The 18,712-nt window shown below is 39.6% G+C and overlaps 1 protein-coding gene across 1 annotated transcript; it reads left to right on the plus strand.

Annotated features, from left to right (window-relative positions):
* The first annotated feature begins 314 nt into the window (after positions 1 to 314).
* Positions 315 to 17,674, plus strand: RpL24 (ribosomal protein L24). The gene is made up of 6 exons (XM_083124476.1): positions 315 to 392; positions 511 to 586; positions 6,629 to 6,714; positions 9,168 to 9,329; positions 12,582 to 12,645; positions 17,559 to 17,674. Exons 1-6 carry the CDS (start codon positions 388 to 390, stop codon positions 17,631 to 17,633), a joined length of 468 nt encoding a protein of 155 aa, XP_082980602.1. The 5' UTR covers positions 315 to 387; the 3' UTR covers positions 17,634 to 17,674.
* Positions 17,675 to 18,712: the final 1,038 nt, after the last annotated feature.

Raw genomic sequence — 18,712 nt, forward strand, 5'->3', positions numbered from 1 at the left:
TCTGTGGCACCACCAGTCCAGCAAGAAATCAATTGGGTGTAATCTAGATACACACACATGGAACTCAAGTCAGCTTTTCGGTGTCCAACCTCAAATTCCAAATTTGACCAACTTCTCCTTCCGTTGGAAGTAACTTATCACATGGATAATAAAAATGTAATTGTGAATAATTTTTGCACTTCAACGTTTGTTGTTACAGTTTGATTGCGAGCGAGCTTGTTGAGATATTTCCCGAAAATAACCCTGCCCGATCCCGAACCACGGTCTGGTTTAAGAAATGAACTTCCGGTTCCTCTTCTTCTTCCTCTTTTCCCATCAGTATCACCACGCACATTCTTTTCTGTATGCTGTGCAATTGCAAGAGGAAGCTGAGGCAAATTAACCAAGATGAAGTAAGTTTTATGTTAACGTAAGATTTTCGAATCTAATTAAATCGACGGAATCTTGCTTGATATTTGCCTGATAATTAAATATATTTTGTTATTCATTGTCTTTTTATTTTTATTTTAGGATTGGGTTATGTACGTTCAGCGGGTACAAGATATATCCAGGACATGGAAAAACTATGGTTAAGGCTGATGGCAAGGTATGGCTAAAGCATGTAATTTACTCTGTTAGAATATAAATTGCATTAATATACGACTTGATAACTATACCGTACTTTGAAATTTATTATGGTATGACTAAACTTCAGAAGAAATTGTTGCCCCCTGTATCGTATATATTTTATATGCAACCATGTAATGATCAATATGCTTCACGTATGCAATGCTATAGCCCGTCTAGTTGGCTGCACTTTTTGACACTCTGTGCAGTGTCATAGTTCTGCAAGATAATTACGTTCAACCAACTAGACTGAAAGCGGTGTTCAAGTTCAGAATATTCAACAAATTCCTGTCTGCTGCTTTATACGGTCATTTGATTAGTTATCACACACAACGTGAGCCCACCGGGGTACTAGTTTACTATCCTTCGGGCACATTTATTTATTTGTACAGAAGAGACTACTTACCGTAATAAGTTCCTGTAGCATTGTCGAACATCGGGAAGGTGTTTTGTGTGATGTTGCACTGTTTCATAGCTGAAATTCATGTTGTTCGTTGAAAATTAATTCTCCGACGGAGATAGCGTTTGGTGCGTACATCTGCGTATACCATGAAGTTCGTACACCTTCATACACCGTCGTGACTATCATGACGTGTCGTGATTGTGTTTTGTTGGTATCCAGTGTTTCGAACTCCCTGCGTTTGCGATGAGAGTTAGAACTGTGGATCGAGGGTTTGGAGAATGACGTGTGGTGGGTGTGTTGTAAAGTTTGTGCCGGGTGTGGACAAACCATTGGCGCTAGCCCCACGAACCATTGGCGCGTGGATAGGTTAGTAGGGCCACGCAAAGGTTTCAATAGTTAAAAAGATAGCCCCACGAACCATTGGCGCGTGGATAGGTTAGTAGGCCACGCAAAGGTTTCAATAGTGAAAAAGATAGCCCCACAAACCATTGGCGCGTGGATAGGTTAGTAGGCCACGCAAAGGTTTCAATAGTGAAAAAGATAGCCCCACAAACCGTTGGCGCGTGGATAGGTTAGTAGGCCACGCAAAGGTTTCAATAGTTAAAAAGATAGCCCCACAAACCATTGGCGCGTGGATAGGTTAGTAGGCCACGCAAAGGTTTCAATAGTTAAAAAGATAGCCCCACGAACCATTGGCGCTAGCCCCACGAACCATTGACGCGTGGATAGGTTAGTAGGCCACGCAAAGGTTTCAATAGTGAAAAAGATAGCCCCACGAACCATTGGCGCTAGCCCCACAAACCATTGACACGTGGATAGGTTAGTAGGCCTCGCAAAGGTTTCAATAGTTAAAAAGATAGCCCCACGAACCATTGGCGCTAGCCCCACAAACCATTGACGCGTGGATAGGTTAGTAGGCCATGCTAAGGTTTCAATAGTTAAAAAGATAGCCCCACGAACCATTGGCGCGTGTATAGGTTAGTAGGCCACGCAAAGGTTTCAATAGTTAAAAAGATAGCCCCACGAACCATTGGCGCTAGCCCCACAAACCATTGGCACGTGGATAGGTTAGTAGGCCACGCAAAGGTTTCAATAGTGAAAAAGATAGCCCCACGAACCATTTGGCGCGTGGATAGGTTAGTAGGCCACGCAAAGGTTTCAATAGTGAAAAAGATAGCCCCACGAACCATTGGCGCGTGGATAGGTTAGTAGGCCACGCAAAGGTTTCAATAGTTAAAAAGATAGCCCACGAACCATTGGCGTTAGCCCCACAAACCATTGGCGCGTGGATAGGTTAGTAGGCCACGCAAAGGTTTCAATAGTGAAAAAGATAGCCCCACGAACCATTGGCACGTGGATAGGTTAGTAGGCCACGCAAAGGTTTCAATAGTGAAAAAGATAGCCCCACGAACCATTGGTGCGTGGATAGGTTAGTTGATTAGGTTGAGATACATAGTTAAAATTTTGTGTCAGAACGCGAAAAATAAAGTTAAAAAGAAATAGATCTGATTAAGTTTGTCGACGGGCTTTTCTTGGTTCCGAAGGTTGAAACACTGTATAACAGTTGAAAATCGACAAGAACAACGCCGATGCGTCATTCCTGCGCGTTATTATTTACGAAGGTGTGCGCGCCATGTTGTGTGTGAGGCAAACGGAAAGGTAGGAGGAAGAAGAAGTCGTAAGGTGAAAAATTGCTCTTACTTTCATCAAACCAACGTCAATACACGTTCAGGAATGTTCCGCGAAGCAGATACGTAAGTTTGAATGTCAAAAATTTGCAAAAGAGAAGCCGGACGTGCAATTATGTAGGAAGGTGTACTCGCGATATTGTGTCTCGGGCAAGGGAAAACACCTACCAGAAAGACATTCTGGTAATGTGAAAAATTGCAATTAATTTCATCAAAACAACGTTAATACACCTTCAGGAATGTTCCGCGAAGCAGATACGTAAGTATCAATGTCAAAAATTGACGAAACCAAAAAAATAGAGGTGTCCGAAGGATAGTAAATTTTTACCATCCTGATACTAACACGACACCAAATTTTAACTATGTTTCCTAACCTAACAGAACTAACCTAACCATGTGCCAATGGTTTGTGGAGCTAGCGCCAATGGTTCGCAATTATTTCCAATTTCTAGATCTTGATACTAACACGACACCAAATTTTAACCATGTTTCCTAACCTATCCACGTGCCAATGGTTCATGGGGCTAGCTATTCTCCGTCGGAGAATTAATTTTCAACAAACAACATGAATTTCAGCTATGAAACATTCCCACATCACACAAAACACCTTCCCGATGTTCGACAATGCTACAGGAACTTATTACGGTAAGTAGTTTCTTCTGTAAAAATAAATAAATGTGTCGGAAGGATAGTAAACAAGTACCTTCTCTTTTTCTCCAGAAAAGGGGATAAGAGGCAGGAAGAATGAGAGAGAGAGAGAGAGCGAGAGAGGAATTCTCTCTTCCAGAGAGATGCGAGAGGGATTGAGAGAGAGAGACAGCTTTCCTTCCTTTTTCTTTCTTTCTTCCTTTTCTTTTTTCTTCCTCATTGTCAACCCCTCCTCCCCCTCCCAGGAGAAAGAGAGAGAAAATATCTCTCACAGGGAGAGAGAAGAAGAAAGATGAGAAAGAATTCTTTCCTATCTCTCTCTTTCTTTCTTTCACCTCTCTTTCTCGAGAGAGAGAGAGGCCCTCCCCCTTTCACCAACCCCCACTCAAAGAAAGAAGGAAGGTAAGAAAAAGAGAGCTCTCTCTCTTTCTTTCTCTTGCCCTCTCCCTCTGAGAGAGAGAGAGAGCGAGCTCTGTTTCTTCCCCCGTCCCTCACTCCTCTGGAAGAGAGAGGAAAGAGGATTTCCTTCTTTCTTTCGTCACTCTTTCTCATCTCTCTAACCTTTCTTCTGGATATAATTGTGGATATAGGTTTGAAGAAATTACTTTGTTCTTATGATCCAGAAAGACTTGTGTAATTCATTGCTGTTGCATTCTGTGTATGTGCTTGTCCAGATGATACACATTTTAAACTGTGCAGGAGATGAAGGAAAGTGTTTAATACTAAGGTGATGAAACCTGCCAATCGTAACATACATAAAATGTACAAATACAGAGCATTCCCTAACATTCGCTACGAGACTTGGTGGCAAGCTGCCCGGCATCATCGCTTGTCTTTCCTGGTGAACGGGTCAGCGACAGTCGCTAGAGTCGGCTATTAAAATTAGTTTTCATATTGTGTACTAACCTTAACTACAGAAGGTGTTGAAAATTATGTCCGTCTGCTGCAACACATTCCTGGCATCTCCGAAGGAAATTGGCATTTACACATGCAAGTTGTTACTAGTCTGACCCCCCACACTTTACCTCCGCACTCGAGGTTTGGTGCACTTCGTACTCGGCTGAGATTTGTCTAGGGGTATCTTTCTTTGTACGACAATGCACGTGGGTTGCTACAAGTCAACATATTTATATAATTAACTACAAGAGACAATGGATAACCTTTGCGAAACCTTATTGCTATAGGGGGATAAATTACCCTGTCTAGCATCTGTGAAATTAGAAACAGAAATTTAGGATATTTTCTATAGTTTAATTAAAGTAAAATTTGAAGTATATACATTTCGTATCTGAACGTTCATTTCTCTAATAATGGGGACAAAACTCTAATTTTGATGTTGGAAATCTCTATTGTTTGTACCTGGATGCTTTACATTTCATGAATTACATCAGGAGTATGCTTGTCACAAGGTAGACTCTCGTTACTCCAAGAAACGTCTTAACAGGCACGAGGTTGCCCGACGTGTACATTTCTCAACCTCCACAGTGACAAGGCACTAGGCTGCCCAGCGCACCGTAATTACTTCAATATAACATCCAGTACAAACTACCTTTTTACCTGTAAACTGGATATCAAGGCACTAGCTTGTCCAGCAATCCAATCTCTTACAGCATCCGTTTCGGGAGACCTGTCCTCCGATCCTTGCTGACCGAAGCAAAAGCAGCCTCTCCCCTCCAAGTCTCAGTTCCAAGAGCCGACCTCCCCCACTCTCATCTGGGGGTTTATATACGTTTTGGTGGCGTCTGTTGCCAATGGCCCTTCTTTCAAGATTTTTAAGCCCGCCTTTCTTTTGAACGTTCGGAACTCGAAGCAAGAACAGAGAGCTACATGGAATAATACGAACCTAAAAATACATAATATATTGATTTACACTAATCACACATATATATATATTAATAAAATATTTAAATAAGGAAAAAAAAACACTGTTGCCCTGACACGGGGGCAGGGTAACAAAGTTCATCTACTGTAATTCTCCCGATTTTTCGTACAATACTCTCTTTTTAACTCATGGATGGTGTGTGGATTGTTTTGTATACTTTATTTCCCCATTTTTCTTTCCACTTTTATTCAGAACCGACCCTGTTACTCGAAACTTTTTTACGAGGTTTAATATAAACGACTGTTGTGGACCCGTTCACTGGGAAAGACAAGCTTTGATGGCGGGCCGCTTGCTTCTGAGTCTCATAGGGAATGCTCTGTAGTAACACTGTAAACATGTATGATCATAATTATAATGTAAAAGCACTCATTCTGACCTGCCTAACCTACTCACGGAACCATATATAAGCAGAATTGGAAGATATCGTTCTGCACAAGAATTGGTATTATAATATCTGAATTATATATTCAGAACATGACCCATTTATGAGAGTGATATGTGACATGTGGATCACACTTTAAACTAGTTGCATGGTTGCTGCAAGTGTGATGCAAAATGCATTTCGATGAGCTTTGTCGACACCCTGCACAATTTTCCAAGTTTGCATGTGCTATATATGCACATGTATGGAGTGATTGTTTTGCGACGTGAACCCACAACGTATCGATCTCCCACCTGGCATGCTTGTTGAACCCTCCAGCACTCAATCTGCCCACTGCTGTTCACCCCTCCAGATGCCACAATATTACCGTTAGGTTATCCTTACACCGACATTCTTAACCTTTTTTCCTTGCAGGATAAAATAAGGGTTTCAGTGGCTCAGTGATTAGCTATTCAGGTTAACTAAACAAGCTTCTGCGACGTGGCTTCTCTTCCTGCAAGAATTGAAGGTTAAGAACTTCGAAGCAAGGATAACCTGATAGTAGCAATGTAGCTTCCGTAGGGGCTACAAAATTTGGTTATATCTGTAGGATGTACAGTGGAATCCATGAGTATTACCGTGCAAATTTTCCATCACCATGTTCATGCACTTTATTTGACCTTGTAAGAGCTTCAAGAATTAAAAGAAAACTCGAAACAAGTTTTTGACAACTTCTGCACCACCACACAAAAAATCCATCGCTTAAAAGCGCACAGGGTGTAAGAGAAAAAATAATGAAAATAGTCATGGACAATTTGCTGAGCAATACTAGTGGATCTGACTGTACGCTTGATGCTTGTCCATATGCAAATATGTTGTTGGCCATATATTCCACTTTTTATACTCTAAGTTTGGAGAAAAATTATAAATGTAACATAGTGTGTAGGCTACCTAAGTTAAAAGGGGCTAATTTTAAATTGTTTCAGCTGATTTGTGTGAAAGTATTACCACTCTTTCAATTTAATTTTATTGTTTTCCAGGTTTTCACCTTTTTAAGTGGCAGATGTGAAGCTGCATTTCGGTTGAAAAAGAATCCTAGGAAAGTGAGATGGACAATTTTGTATAGGTGAGTACCTCGCGGAAAAATGTGGAAGGAAGCGTGTTCTGTGATTTGCCTATTGAATATAATCACCTCATGTAATTTTACAGACTGGCTACTCACTGGGAATTCCTTGAATCCCAGGAATTCTGTGTGAAATGTTTGTTCCGTGTAATTTGCATGAATTTTTCTCTAGACGTGAAAAATTGCAACTTTGCTTATTCAAATTCCATTGAATTTTACATATTTATAAATGCCCGGAGGCAAGTTTTTCACGGTTCAGCTCTTATTTTTATCGAGGAAGGAAAAGTGCAAAATATAACAGAATTAGTGTCCTTTGCAGAACAGTCTATCTGACAGATGAAAGTGTTGCAAAAAGTTGATTAGGTACATTGTTTGAGTTTGAAGGTCTTACTAGGTAAATTTTTTGAGTTTGAAAGTCTTATGCAATTAACAAGTTTTTGTAGATTATTATTTCCCATATCGTTTGTATATGTATTTTGAGTCTGAGTATGTGAAATAGCAAATTACTTTATATGGTTAATATATTTGTGTCTGTGGCTGGTGAGAGGTGAAATGTACAAAGTTGAAATAGAGAAAACATCTGCTTGTACTTTTGAATTTTTGGCAAGTTTGCCTTGAAAACTGGGAATTATAGTTGAATTTTATCATGGTCCTTAAGTGGCTACCCTGTTTTGGGGTATACATCATTGCGCCTCGCATCATTTGAAAGAAGGAAAGAGAGAATTACCTTCTCCTTTCTTTTTTCTTTCTTTCCTTCTTTCGCTGTCTCTCTCTCACTCACTCATATATATATATGGCAACTTGACTGTTGAGGAAGATGTCATAGTAATTTCTATTTTCAACCTCCATAGCATATTGTAACAGAATATTCTAGGTTTGAGCCTCTTGGGCATGACTGTTCTCATGTGAGTGCCTCCATATCAGTTCCATCGATTCACTCTTATATTCAGTGTCGAAATTGGCAGAAAAGTGATGTAAATGTTTTTAAATTAAATTACAGGTGTGTAACTGTATTTTCATTTTATATCTGCAATTGGGTGCACACTTACACCAGTGGTTCCCTGATGGAGTTTGTCACCCAGACATGATCATCCTTGGCTGTTTCCTGCCTCTGGCTGGGTCGGCATAGAAATCAAGCTTCTCCATTTTTCCTGGTCTACCACCACTCCTCTCTTTCCTGTTCCAATCGTGTCATCTTCTCCTAACACTCTCCACTATCTGCTCTTTACACCGACATCTTGGTCTCTCCCTTAGCCTTATTCCCACTCCTTGTGCATGGTAAGCTCTTACTGGTAGTGATATAATAAATTATTTATGATGTATTAAATGCCTAAGAAACATATTTAAATCCCATTCTTTCTCCATTTTGGAAATTTAAAAATCTATAAATCATTTATAACTACATGCATCATATGGCTCTCCTATAAACTTCCACATTCTTTAAATATGTTGAGGAAAGTTGAGTCTCCTGCAGCGAGCAATGGACACAAGACAGCCGACGTTTGAACGTCTTCCGTGTTTTACATTCATGTCAATTGTAAGTCCACTTTTTGCATAGTAAGCCTAATCAGGACTGGAGCTACAGTTTAAAGTGGGGTCTGAACTACTGTGTGCCTCCACCGGATATCGAACCTGTGATCCCTCGATTACAAGGCAACGACGCTACCACTCTGCCATCAGAGAGACCTCACACAATCATGCCAAAGTGGAAGAAAGGAATGCTTGTAGTAGTGGTAAGCCGTACCTCACTCAGCCATGCTGAGGTCACTTGCCCAGAAGGGGAAGGCTGCATTGTTTGTTGAGAGAGGAATGAAGTGTTGGCCTGGCCGCTGTGGCAAGGGAGCCCAGGTTCGAATCCTGGCCTGTGCTTTGGTGTTTGTGCGTGTCCATTCATCACAGCCAAAAGTGGCACAAAAAGAGAAGTAAAGTAAAGCAAATCAATCAATCAATCATTCCAGCTTCAACTTGTGCAGCGACCTGTTGTGTGACAGTGTTCATTGCTCAGTGGTAGACTTTGCAAATTTTTTCCACTGTAATGGAAAACATATCAGGCAATATGCAGTTAGTTTTGTACCATCAAGTACTGGCATTGCCTGCGTGGGGGTCCAATGAATTTTTTCTTTCTTCTAACCAATTATGGGAAAATTTGTTTTCTCTACTTCGAATGTGTACTGAACAGAAAGAAATATAATTTGTAACTGTAGGTGTACTTAGTACTAGAGATATAACATTTTATTTTAAAGCATGCGGAAGCTTAAATATCCCATGAAAACTCGTCCATAGTCCGTGAGTTCACTGGCAAACGTGCTTTGTTGTTTAAGGATTAAAAGCATTAGTACACTTTGAACTATGCATATAGCTGTTCACAGTGTATATTGTCTTGTAGGTTATGTAATGTGTCAGCCAATATCCATGATAATGTTCAGTGAACCGAAGTGATGTTTTTGTGTTATTAGGCGGAAGCACAAGAAGGGTCAGGAGGAGGAGCAGGCAAGGAAGAGGACGCGGAGGACTCAAAAATTCCAGAGGGCAATCGTGGGAGCCACTCTCTCGGACATCATGGCTAAGAGGAACATGAAGCCTGAGGTCAGGAAAGCTCAGAGGGAGCAGGCAATCAGGTGAGTTCCTCTCCGGATATTATTGGAAGTGTCTTCTTTGCGTGCGTTTAATCTCATTTGAATGCTGTTGCTCAGCAAGTATGTTCGGGAAATGTTTTTCTTAGAGACAGGGTGCGGTTGTGAATGAGGTGGTTTTTGCAACACTGGATATAGCTAATTATTAGGTCAGAGGTATACTGATCACATTCCCAACTGGTAGCTAGGAAACAACAAATCAGCGATCAGTTGAATTCTGTTCGACTGACATCGGGCATTTTCAAGTCACAAAACACCAAAAGTTACTGGCAGGACGAGCAAATGAGCGTCCGATGCACAGCTTGTGGCCAAGCATACTGTAAAACGGGAGAGAGAGTTGATCAGCACCTTTACTGGATAAAAGTTGTACAATAGTACACAAAGGCTGCAAAATTAGTACAACTGACAAAAACTGGGCAATACTGCTTGGGGAGAGAGGTAACCCCAACAGCTTTTGCTTTGCAACTGAGTTCGTTGAAACTCGTGGAGCCGCACTCCCCCGAAAGGATTGGTGAGCAGATAGAGATATGTAGCAAAAAGTAGATCAGCTGCCAGTTGGGTCTGCAATCAGTATAACACATCACTACCTCTACCTTGCAGCCCCTGCTTTGCCATTCAGTTATGATGGTGTTGTGAAAAGGGCACAGTGTGCTTTCAATGTAAAACCATATTACAAAAAAAATTATAGTTATGTGTCCACTAGGAATACATTTTAATATACCATGTCATAATTTGGTGCTTTCTGCCCATGTCGTCAAAACTTCAAGGAAACTGGTTCTAATGATTGGATTTGGAAAAAGGTGGCTCAAATTCCTGTGGCCATGTTTTGCAATGTTGTGTGTAACCGGCCTAAGAGACTGCGCAGACATTTGACTATTGTTTTTGTAATACACTTTTACAGCGAATGGGAGCTGTGCCCCATTCCACAACTCCATAACTGAATGCTAAAGCAGGGGCTTAAAGATAGCATAGTCACCTGTTACCTCTTACATAGCAATTCAATGCTGCATAATCGCCCAATTCTTTGCTGCACCCTGTATATATTGTGCATGTGCATTTTATGCTTTGTTTTAGATTAAGTGACGTGAAATGATCAAATGTTTTGGGTGGACAGTGGTCAACAAGACAAACAGTGCACATAATTATTTTAGCATTGGAAACAACTAGTATAACAGCATGGACCATGCAAACATGCTTGGCGACCTCTGTGGTGAAGTTCCTATCAGTGTGCTTCGATGCCAATGTCCCAGGTTGAAATTCCAGCCCGGTCATTGGCGTTTTTTGTCTCTCTTCATCAATTTCATCAAACCATCACTAAACCGCATCTTCGCAATTAACCAAAAGTGGCAGAAAGAGTGTGAAGTAAAGTAAAGCAAAGCAATCGATCCAATCAAGCCATATATTTTGAATTGAAGGGAACTTGTCACAAAAACTGCTGCTGTGCACAATGGCTGGGAGAGAGAGAATGAGTCTTCATCTGTTTTCCCTGTAGAAGAGCTTTACTATTGTTGTTTCTATTTTTTTGTTACGCAAGTTGAAATAGTGTTCCTGACTTATTATGGAACTTAAGAACAGTATACAGTATGTACTATGAGAATACCCCATAGGAAGTAAAAGTGATAAGCAGATACCATTTTTGTGTGAAAAAAATTAATGTGTATTTATACATAAAAACTCCCCAGGAGGAAAATAGTATTTTCACAGCCGAGATTTACTTATTGAGTGGTTATCCTTCCTATCCTGCTATGAAGTATGTATAGTAGAACTACAGGCAAAAGAGCTTGCACAGACACGTGAGTACGAGGGCTGCTGGAGGAGTTTCTGCAGTCAATATGAAAAAAGACATGAAATTCTGGGAATGGTTTTATTGTTTTTCAAAGTATTCACCCTTAAGGTCAATACACTTTTGCATATGCTCAAACCAATTTTGAAAGCATTTTTTTCCACTGAAACTCTGTTCGGAATGCGTCAACAGCTGTTTCAGGCGACACAAATCGCTCACCATGCATCTTATTTTTCATGTGTGGGAACAAAAAGAAGTCATTAGGTGATAAATCAGGTGAGTATGGTAAATGAGTCATTAATTCGACATTTTTACTGGACAAAAATCAACAGTTTAGTGTGCTGAGTGGGAACTGGCATTGTCGTGAAGAATAATGCTGCAATTTGAGTTTGTTTTATGCCATTCATTGATGACCTCTGGCAAACAAATTGTTGTATACCACTCAGCATTTACAGTCCTTTGATCTTCTAAAGCTATTGTTGCCACATATCCGGTATAACTGAAGAAACAAGCAATCATTTACTTGGCAGCACTCCTCGAACGAACAACTTTTGTTGGTTTCGGCTCACTTTGAACACCCAAACAGTGGATTGCTGTTTAGTTTCGGGTTCGTATGAATAGATCCACATTTCGTCCCCTGTAACAATGTAGTACACCAAATTTGACTTGCCTTGGTTGAATTTTTTGAGCATTTCTTTACACCAATTTACACGAGCCTGTTTTTGAGCTTCGGTCAAGTTGTGTAGGATCCAACGGCTTGAAAGTTTCCATACGTTCAAATGACCATGCAAAATCGTATGTGTTTCTTTCATGTCAATGTTCAAGGATGCCTGGATCTCACGGTATGTCACATGTTGATCTCTCTCAATCATTTCACACACAGCATCAACATTACTGGCAACAACAGACGTGGATGGATGACCTTCACGAAATTCATCACTGAGAAATGTGCGACCACACTGGAATTCGGAAAACCAATTGTACACAGTCCTATTGGAAGGTGCTTCATCCCCAAAAGCCAAATGAAGTTGCTCGATGCATTGTTTCGGTGTTAAACTACATTTGAAATCATAAAATATCATTGCCCGAAAGTGTTCACGAGAAATTTCCATTTAACTACTTCTTCAAACTGCTGTGAAAAATAAACGAATAGGCTTAAACAAAGAAAGATAATTTAGACAGAAAAAAGGTCTATTCTTCAGATTTTTATAATAGCTGAACACTAGCGCTGCTGTTGGAGGTAGTTTGCAGAAACTTTTCCATCAACCCTCGTACTTCAAACTCCTGCATGGAGGGGAAGGTGCATGAAGGATTTTGACCAAAGGTTCTTTTCCTTTTGGCCGCTCTATACGAGATGTATGTATATGGTTTTCAATTTCTAATTTCTATTCTTGCAAATGGATGTAAGAGCAGTGGATTTAGAATGTAACGTTCGTCCTTTGCATCCATTGCAGGGCTGCTAAAGAACAGAAGAAGGCTCAGAAGGCAACCAAGAAGGCTCAGGCTCCTCCTCCAAAGGTAAGTAGTTCAGAAAACCAGAATAATGTTCAGTACATTGTAGGTTAAAATCCCAGTATCCTAACACTTGTCTCTCATTCCTTTTGTCTGATTTTTTCTTTGATCATTGTCTCAACTTCCCTCTTGAGTAGATAACATAGGATATTCAGCGGAACCCAACATTGAGTTCCTGCATTTCATGTTTTCCTAATTAAGGGAAAGAGTGACAGTTGATTATTAACCTAGATGCAGTGTTTGAAAAATATGATTTACAGAATCCTATGTATTGTATGACTTTTCCTTCTGGATAGTCCTGTTTCAGAAATGCACAACTCATGAACACAATTGTTTTTGTAATATGTTTTTACAGGAGTGTGCACTGTACCCTATTCCATGAGTCCATCACAACTGAATGGTAAAGCAGGTGCTGCAAGATGGCACTAGTCACATGTTACCTCTGATGAAAGAACTTATAATACGGAAAGTGTAAAATTGAGGAAAATTTTATAGTATTTTGCTTGATTGGGACCATCAAGATTGAATGTAAAATGGCGGGAAAATATAAAATTGGGGTTCCTCTGTAACTATATCCAAAATTGCCCAATTCATTGCTGCACCCTGTATATGGGACAGTGGTCAGTGCAACAGACCTATCAAGGACAGATTTTTAGACCACTGAAGTTATGTGAATTTGGAGAAAAGAACGTACAGTCCGGCCAAGGGAAACGAAACTAGTTGGAAAGTACGATTCCAAACGCGAGAGGGGAAGCAGGTAGAACACTCACCAAACCACCATGTGGCATTTTGCTTGCATGTGTTCGTTTGTTATGTTTATTACTGCTTGCTGTGTTGTGTTTGTGATGTCTCTTACAATTCGTAACAAACTGTTTCGAAGGGAACAAAGAAAACTGTGTCGTTTTGGTCCCTGTTGCAGATTCTACAAAACACCCTCGATATAATACACAATCTCGCAAACCATTCAGTTACTACATTTTCTTTATTATATTTATAAAACTATATAAAATAATACCATTAATAGTGAATACTATCCTGATTGCTGCTGGGTACATTTGTGCTAATTCCTATAATATTTACTAAGGAGATCAATTTAATTGAATGATCCAGAATAAAATTACTGGTTTACAAACAAATTTGTCTACTAATGTGACGTGATGAAAACTTTCCTGATATATTCTGTTTGCTTATATAGTATATGGATGGCTATTCTTTTTATTCTGTACCATTACATAATTCGTAAACATCTGTAGGTCTTTTGGCGACGATGTTACTACGTTTGAAACTTCATTGGTGTTTCCACAGCAGACCATTTTCACGGAACCCGCTTCCTGACTAAAGTGCCGTCACCCCTATTTTGCCAGTGAACACGTCCAGATGACGCATGTGCATTTCCATCCATGGTCTCAGCCAAGGCAGCCACACAGTAGTTCTGGGTTGTCCCAACACATCATTAAAAACAATCAACACTAGCCATCATATTTTGTTTCCTTTTTAGCACATACCAAAAGAGTAAGGCAGGTGTACACATTTTTAAAGGCCGAATCACATGGAACTGGATTTCCATTCCAGTAGGAATGCCCGAGTTGGTGCTGGACTGACTACCCATCTGCTAGTTTTCACCTCACACTATACCCGTTACTGTGCTTATCGTAGGAGACTTAATGCTATTATTAAAAATTAAAAGAGATAAGTATGGACTAGAAATTGGCTTGAAAGAAAATACGGTAATCAATGCATGCTGAACAAGCTTTTTAATGAACTCTGGTATGCATATTTATTCATGAGATTCGCAGGATTCATTCATAAGAAGAAACATTTAATACACTTGTAATAATAAGAGTTTTTATTATCCGCTAATCATAGTTGTTATGTACAAATCTCATCACTTTGCATAAATACCTAAATATTAATGAACTGAACACGAATGCATATCATCTCTGTTACTTTTTCTTTTATCAAGAAGCTAACAAAAACCAGACAAATCTATTATAAATTTGACTGTGCAAAAACAACCAACACTCAGAAACCACAGACATAAACTTTAGTTTGGCAAACTCAGATTATCTTCACATGACCAAATTTCGCTCTGTGTGGCTGTTCCACAGAATCCAGTCGAGGATAGCTAGTTGCAATTAGAACATAGTCTGTTCCTCAAAAGCTAACAAAAACCAGACAAATCTATTATAAATTTGACTGTGCAAAAACAACCAACACTCAGAAACCACAGACATAAACTTTAGTTTGGCAAACTCAGATTATCTTCACATGACCAAATTTCGCTCTGTGTGGCTGTTCCACAGAATCCAGTCGAGGATAGCTAGTTGCAATTAGAACATAGTCTGTTCCTCAAAACCAATCAAGGCCATGATTCCGACCCAGGTAGTCAGTTCAGCACCAACTAGGGCATTCGTACTGGAAACAAAGTTCTTTGTGATTCGGTCTTAAGAGCCTAATATCCTCTTTGATATTTTATGTGGTAATCTTTACAACACAATCAAATTGAAAATCCTATCCTCTTCTGACATGAACCGGTACATTAAAACTTCTACTGCTTCTCTTAAGCAGGAATAGATCGATGACTCATGTAGGCATTTTGCTGCAAGACACTTCAAATTCCATTTTGGGTATCTTATTCTTACATACCGTATATTTCTGAATCCAAGATGAGCTTTTTTGCTGCAATTTCATGCCCTGAAGTACGGGTTCGTCTTGCTTTCTCGGCATATGGAGTTTTTCTGTTCTTTACTGAACAGAACCAAGAGCTTCCATTAAACTTTAACTCTACCCTCTGCCACGCCTACTGCTTTAGCCTTGAACGTTCGCATGCTTAGTATCTAAGGGATGTCTGTATCTGATTTTATTTTGTGTATACTGGTACTTTTATCGTCTCCTTCAGTTACTTGTAATAAGGTGTTACTCACCTGGCCCCCCAACACTTTACCTCCGCACTCGAGGTTCTGTGCACTTCGTACTCGGCTCAGATTTGTCTAGGGGTATCTTTCTTTGTACGACAATGCACAACAAAGGTAACCATTTGCAAGTTTTGAAAATAGTTCTTCTTTTTTTTTCTTTAAATCCCTTGTTGAAAAATGGGGTGGTCGTCTTGGATTCGGAGATGTATTGCATACAGAGATATACAGTATATATATTATTCTCTTATTGTGAACAAACTTTTTACTTGGAAATACATCCAGTCTTTATGGCAGTGACCCTCTGTTGCCACGTTTTCCTATGAAGAAACTTGCTGTCAAACAACCAATTAGGCCTAGTGCTTAGGCAAGATCAGACAACGTTAAATATCCCCCCTTACATGATGTGGATGTCATTGGTCTGTGCAATTTGTATCTAAATAAAGAAGAAGTTAAATGAACATAGTGGAACCTCGTTTAATTCCTTTTTCAGGGACTTCTAAGAAATGTAAATCTGGGAAATATTTAATATTTTGCTGAAAAAGTAAATATATAATGCGGTAAAATGTGTAATCCAGTAATCTAAAATTAAAATTGGGTCTGCTGTATCATCGCATGATGCTATTTAGTGGGTGTTAAAAATCTACAGTTGACTTGCTATTCATCCTGCTGAACAAATGTGCATTCTGAAAAAAAGAAAGAAAAACTACCAGGCCAATCTTGGTTCAGCCTCAAAATTTTCACTAACTTTTCAATAAGTTGGAATTCTAAATCAAGGTTCAACAAATGACCAAATGGAATATATCAATATATGGATGTACTACAGATGGTTCTTCGCTTTATATCCGACCATCCATGGAGCACGGCCGACGATGTTGAAGACGTCATTTCAACAGTCCAAATGTGCAAAAATCCATTGGACTGGCATCTGGGCTTTTCACAGGAATGTCTTAAAACGGAATTACGCGAATTCCTAATTCCTCTGCCATTTCCTGATAAAAACATAGTGATGTTCTGGCGGTATGACTCGAAGCCTTGTCCATATGGATCATCACCTGTTTCTTGTCCATTCCATACAATTTTGGGATATGTCTCTGATAGATAGGTGTCAGAATGGATTCTTGGAAGTATCTGGCATTCACCTTCACGTTTTTTCCACCTTGCATATCAACTTACCCTCATATCCGAATCCCGACACAACCATAAAGCCAGGAGGGAAACTTTCCCTGCACTGATGAACAAAGTTGCTGCACCCCTTGCCTTCAATGTCACGGTATGTGATCGTCCGAATGTGACCACCAGCAGTGAGATGGACATACGATTCTCCATTGTGACAACTTTCTTCCATTTGGAATATGCCAGGTACTTTTCATACAATTTCCTTCAGTTCGGCAATGTGACGCAGTAGAAGGTGGTGTACACGGGCCTTCCGCACACACTTCAACCTGAGGTGCTTGCGAATTGTTTTGTTCACAGTTGACGGTGCGAGGTGAAATATGTGGGCCATATCACGTTGAGTTGGGGGGATTTTCTTGGTGGCATGCCAAGCACTACGGGTGACACTTTGCTTGCAACCCTTATCCTGCTGGTTTTCGTGGGTGAATGTTATGCAAGAAGAGCCTGTTGTGTGTAACGGGCCACAATCGCTTTCGCAGTAGTCACCCCGAGTGTTAACCCATTATCTCGACACTGTTTCACAATGCGTATGTATGAAAACTTAGCATGGAAAAGGGCCATTACGTAACCCTCCCAATACCGGTTGATTTTCGGCGCCATTTGATAACATTCACTACCAACACTCACGCACCTACAAGGTCAGACAAAACACTGCTTCTGCCAGCAGACCCATAGTTCCAGCTTGATACGCCAGGTGGCAGCACCGAATCGACAATGGTCGGATATAAAGCGAACAACCTCTGTAATAGCAGCCAATAGTTTAATACACTAATTAATTATGATGTCCGTAGTTTTTGCTTTTCCTCTCTCAACAACTCCTTTTACTTTCAGGCAAAACCTGCATCGAAGCAGAAGGCAACAAAGGTTACCCAGAAGAGTGCCCCTCGCGTTGGAGGCAAACGATAAGTGAGCTTGTACATGGTTGGTAATAAATATTTGTGATCAAGTATTTGTATTATTATTATTCATGTTCAGTGATGTATGGGGAGAGTGTTTTGTGTTATAATTGGAGGCACATATTTTTGGTAAAAGCAAGATTTCGGTATATAAACAGAGTCAATTTCAGGTTAGAAAGCGATATATAAAGTGACATTTTGGTTTTAAAATTGACTAAATTTGATTTAAAAACTGCACTTATTATACAAAATAAACATATCCCTTAAAGTAGCACATTTAAGTATTTACCATAGTATTAAGTTTATTTCTGTATAAAGGTCAATTTTTGCTTCTCAAATATTTATAGCAGAATTCATCAATTTTCCGTGGATTGCATAACTTTCAGGATAATTCAATCTCCAGAAAGTGTCGTGTGTGTAACTAAACTTTAAATTTCGTGTTTAAGAGTCTATTACACATTTTGCAGTTCATTTCACATCATTTTGTGGCAAAACTCACCTCACATCTTTCATTACAATGAGTTATTTCATATTTCGTGTTTTTGTCAAAAACTAAATATGCATGCCTCTAGTTATAATTCTTAGAAACGTGCCACTTCTTCGGGTACAGGCATCCATTCTTTTGGTGGTTTTATTTAATTTCACAGAACTTCAAGACAACCCTACCAAGATATGTATATATACATAACCTTCTGGGAAACCAGACCAGAATGTTGCCTGTAATCGAGGGATCCCATGTTCGATATCCAATGGAGGCACATTAAACTGTAGGTCCAGTCATGATTAGTCTTTCTGTGCATAAAAAAATCTCAAACCTCAGAATATTGCCAATAGAATTAAAGCCAATTGAAAATAAGAATTATTTTATTTTTTACCACTTTCTCGTTTCAACCATCTTTTCTCCAAGACTGATTGAAATTTTTTCTTATTTGAACCGTAATATCTGATATGGAGTTACCATAAATAATATCAGAATGCTACATTTTAAAAGTAGCTTTTCTACAACTAGTCCAGTGCGCTACTTTTACATTAAAATTAAACAACCATATGGATATACGAGGGCCCTTAGCACTTGTACTTGGTATTGGG

Source organism: Lepisma saccharinum, chromosome 6 (assembly GCF_977018435.1).
Source record: "Lepisma saccharinum chromosome 6, izLepSacc3.1, whole genome shotgun sequence".
In the NCBI taxonomy this organism is placed as follows: domain Eukaryota; kingdom Metazoa; phylum Arthropoda; class Insecta; order Zygentoma; family Lepismatidae; genus Lepisma; species Lepisma saccharinum.

What these genes read in the sequence shown, in the direction of transcription:
- RpL24 (XM_083124476.1), top strand. An exon ending in TGGTTAAGGCTGATGGCAAG is followed by an intron (nt 587 to 6,628) that starts GTATGGCTAAAG and finishes ATTGTTTTCCAG; the next exon opens with GTTTTCACCTTTTTAAGTGG. An exon ending in CAGAGGGAGCAGGCAATCAG is followed by an intron (nt 9,330 to 12,581) that starts GTGAGTTCCTCT and finishes CATCCATTGCAG; the next exon opens with GGCTGCTAAAGAACAGAAGA.